This window comes from Nicotiana attenuata, unplaced genomic scaffold (genome assembly GCF_001879085.1).
Source record: "Nicotiana attenuata strain UT unplaced genomic scaffold, NIATTr2, whole genome shotgun sequence".
Lineage (NCBI taxonomy): Eukaryota > Viridiplantae > Streptophyta > Magnoliopsida > Solanales > Solanaceae > Nicotiana > Nicotiana attenuata.
In genome coordinates, this window is record NW_017670727.1 from 243,037 (window position 1) to 247,351 (window position 4,315).

Below are 4,315 nucleotides of genomic sequence, written 5' to 3' on the forward strand. Positions count from 1 at the left end.
CCCCCTTGTTTTTCTTTTTCTTTTTAGGGAAGTTATTTAATTTTAAAATAAGCATAGAGGTTTCACATAGGACAGCAAATAAGCTTTTGTTACTGTCTGCCAAAATGGAGGGTCCTTAGTTTTCTCTTTCTCTCTCTCTCTCTAAGCAAAAACCTCACTACTCCACCACCATCATCATCTTCTTTCTTCTTCAGCTGCTGCTGCTTTATCTTTCTTCCTTCTGTTTCTTCTTGGGTTTTTTCTTCAGAGATCAATTCAATAGCTTGGTTTACAGGTAAGAAGATTTTCAGTCCTTTTTTTTCTTATTTTTTTAACTACTAATCTTGGTTTTTTCTTCTTGAAATTTTTACTTTCACTTTCCTTTTCCTTTGCATGTTATTTATGTGCATTCTCTTTCATACGATTTTGTAGATCTGCTTCTGAAGCTTTAATTTTTCTTTGGCGTGTTAAAATCAGTTATATTTCCTGTTTGAGTTTCATATACTTGTTGTTAAGTAAATCTTTTTTTTTTTTTTTTTTTCTGTTTCGTGGTTTTCTTTTCTATTTTATTTTTTTCCTTTTTGTAATGGAGAATATTCTTTTGTCTTCTCTCTTATGTGGTTTTGCTTAGGATCTCTGTTTTTCTCTTTGGTGGTGATTTTCTTGGAGAAAGGGCTGCTTTAAGAGGAATTTTCTTTTTGCTGCTACTGTAATGTAATATATGCTAATGTTACCTCGCTAATTATTTATCCATAAAAAAGAATTAAGTCCAGACCTGTGTAAACTACATTGTTCAACACCTACTGTACAAACCCATTTGTACTGTTGTTAATCTACTTCTATTTTGTGAGCCATTAATTGAGTCGTTACACTTGATATTCTGTTTTGATTTTTGAAGAGAGTAAGGTAATAATTTTATTTTCTTGAAATGAGCAGTGCAAAAGTATTGGAGTGTGATTTTGATTTGTGATGTCTCCACCACTCCTTGATGTTAGGGAGGAGGAGGGCCAGAGTAATGTAACTCTACTGGCTTCTTCGGCCTCCTTAGGAAGTATATGCAAGAAAGGATCAGAACTTAAAGAGCGAAACTACATGGGGCTTTCTGATTGTTCATCGGTGGACAGTTGTACAATTTCCACCTCATCACAGGACAATAATGCCTGTGGATTAAATCTCAAGGCAACTGAGCTCAGGCTCGGGCTCCCTGGGTCCCTCTCTCCCGAAAGGGGCATAGAGACTTGCCCTTTGGCCTCGAACGAGAAGCTGCTTTTTCCCTTGCACCCTGCCAAAGATAGTGCTTTGGCCGTATCACAGAAAACAGTTGTTACTGGCAACAAACGAGGATTTTCAGATGCTATGGATGGATTCTCAGAGGTGAATAATTGAGTCTTTACTAAGGATACTGATTTTCTGGTAAAGCTATAACTGAAGTTACTAAATCTATTCTACAGGGAAAATTTATGCCAAATTCAGGTGTGAAAGCAGGCGATACAAAGGAGACCTCACGTGTTCAACCACCAAAAATGAAAGAGGCAACTAATCAGAACACAGTTCCAGAGAGGGCTTCTGCTGTGAATGAGGCTTCAAACCGTGTAGGCAGTGGTGCCCCCGCTACCAAGTGAGTATTTCCTGTTAAGAGAACAAAGTAAGATATTTGGACTTGATTGTGAAGTGTCTAATCTGTGATCTTTGCTTAATTTCAGGGCACAGGTTGTTGGTTGGCCACCCATTCGATCTTTTAGAAAGAATACATTAGCCTCTACCTCAAAGAACAATGAAGAGGTGGATGGAAAAGCTGGATCACCAGCTCTTTTCATTAAGGTCAGCATGGACGGTGCTCCTTATTTGAGGAAAGTGGACCTCAGAAACTATTCTGCATATCAGGAGCTCTCTTCTGCTCTCGAGAAGATGTTTAGCTGTTTTACTATTGGTAAGCTATTGTGAAGCCTTAACTAGTTCAATCTTTTAGTGATTGGCTCAAAACGGTAAAACAGTTATTTCCAAGATATATGCAATGTCCGAGTTAGTGCTATTTCCCTGTTATGTCAGGTCAATACGGATCTCATGGAGCTCCTGGGAAGGAGATGTTAAGTGAGAGCAAATTGAAGGATTTGCTTCATGGATCTGAATATGTACTCACTTATGAGGATAAAGATGGTGACTGGATGCTTGTTGGTGATGTCCCTTGGGAGTAAGTTCTTGCTAGTTCATATATATATATATATATATTTCTTTTTTTTTTTTTAAAGAAATGTTCCGTATTGTGGATATCAACGCTTTCTGCCAATACTTCTGGGTAGTCTGCATTTTCCTTTGTAAAAAAAGGAATTGAACACATGTAGTGTGTGGATGTAGTCTATCCATATCACCCGATGCACCTAATAAATGCAACACTGCTCCAGGTGTGGGAATGTATCTACTATTTAGACTATATGGATGTCACCTTAAGCAAGTTAGATAAGTCCTCCTGCAACTGAAAGCCTAGCTGCAACTGCTGCAATAGTTCCTAATTTAGTGAGAAACCCTACCTTATAGCAGGGTTCAGGAGAAGGCGGCCAAAGTCATAAATATTCATGAGTTTTTACTGTGAGCAAACGCACGATTAAACCATTTTGCACGGTTGCACCTGGAATCTGTAAATAGATACTATGTGGTCAATGAACCGCGTTTTGAAACACCCCAACCCCCCCCCCCCCCCCACCACCAACACACACACCCCACCAACCACAGAGACCGATCTAATGCAAAAAGATTATACCATTTCCATAGACGTGCAAAAAGATTATACCATCTCATGTGTATCTGTGTCCCTTTTTAGAAATTTGCCACTGTGAAGCTAGTAGACTGAGAATTTGAGGATTGGGAATTGTCAGCTATGTTTATATGGGTAATTGTTGTCTTAGTTCTAGCATATGTGATTTAACAAATTCTATTGTGATGTCATGCAACATACGATTGAGCTACTTGCCACTTTCAGAAAATCCAATTAATAATCAATATTTGACATTCATCCCTTGCTTCATACAAGTTCAATTATTAGTATTTCTGTTCTATGTAATTTGCACTATAGCAGTTAAACAACATTTAATCTTACAGTCAGGAAAAGAATAATCCTATGATGATCTGCAAGTTTTCCACAGCTTCATTTAGATTTGCCTCCATGGCAAATGTGTGACTGTAACTTTATTCAGTATGTATGAACAGAGATTTAGTCCTCTCTCGCTCTATCTCCTTTTTTGTTCTTTTCAAGGTTAAGTCTGTGAGTCTACTATAATAATGATTGACCTGAATGAATTGTTTTCTTGATTCTGTTGCCTCCTGAACCAAATAGAAGTACCAGTAGTACTATTTGTAATGAATCTTGTTAAACGTAATTTCTGTTTGATAATTTGCATTTGATAGTGACTGTTTTTTAATTCCTAATTGGCATATTGCAGGATGTTTATTGATACCTGTAAAAGGCTGAGAATCATGAAAGGTTCAGATGCCATTGGCTTGGGTGAGTATCTCTTCTTATTGAACACACTTTATTATTTGTCTACTTCATCCTCACTATCAAAATGTAAAGGAAATACCTTTTTCTCGTTGATCTCTCCCCATTATGTTCTCAGGGTACATGACTCTAGTATTATATTCTGCCACTTGGTGGTAAAGTAGAAATGTACAAACTGTGAAACAGAAAATTATCAGGTTTCAACATTTAAAATTCTGTTTTATTATCCATGAACCTTGTTGAAGTAAAATATGTTTTCAAACAGAATTAGCTAGGTAGTTGATATGTAAAAGATATTACAAAAGAAATAATTAGAGGTTATGAAATGCTTGTTTAGAGTTCTCACCTCAGCTATTTCTCAAGAAAGTTTCACTAAGTTACCGTGATGTTCTTTCTTCCTAAGGCTGTTGGATAAGAGAGAATATCTTGACTGGCAGAACTACATTTATTACGGATCCGTTAAATTGATACCAGTTCTCTTCTTCTTCTGCCTAAAATTGAAAACTCAGTTCTTGCAAAGAGGGGTTAGTAATTGCTGGATGAAATGTACAAAACAGCGCTTAAGGTTGATATATCAATTAACATGATTGATTGTCAGAACTGATGCACAAAGTCTTCTCTTTGGGGGTAATGCTTTTGCAATTTCTGAAAATAAAGAAAGGTCTTTCAAATTTAAACTCGATTTTGGTTCGTTACCAAATTCATTGATTAAAGTTAAGAACTCGTGGTTTTACTTGTTTACAAAATTTCTTTTGTACCTTTGTTTTACTTATTTGTTACATGGCAATAGGAAGGTTCAGGAATAAGGTATGCTAGTCATTCTTTTTTTTTTTGGGGGGGTGG

The 4,315-nt window shown here is 36.7% G+C and overlaps 1 protein-coding gene across 1 annotated transcript in view; it reads left to right on the top strand.

Moving 5' to 3' along the window:
* Positions 1–26: 26 nt before the first annotated feature.
* Positions 27–4,315, top strand: part of LOC109242714 (auxin-responsive protein IAA8-like) — a 5,229-nt gene continuing 940 nt past the window's right edge. Inside the window, exons 1-6 of the mRNA XM_019409562.1 lie at positions 27–274; positions 916–1,353; positions 1,431–1,597; positions 1,683–1,909; positions 2,029–2,170; positions 3,417–3,478. Coding sequence (XP_019265107.1) covers positions 949–1,353; positions 1,431–1,597; positions 1,683–1,909; positions 2,029–2,170; positions 3,417–3,478 — 1,003 coding nt within the window. The 5' untranslated portion in view covers positions 27–274; positions 916–948. The remainder of the gene's footprint in view (positions 275–915; positions 1,354–1,430; positions 1,598–1,682; positions 1,910–2,028; positions 2,171–3,416; positions 3,479–4,315) is intronic.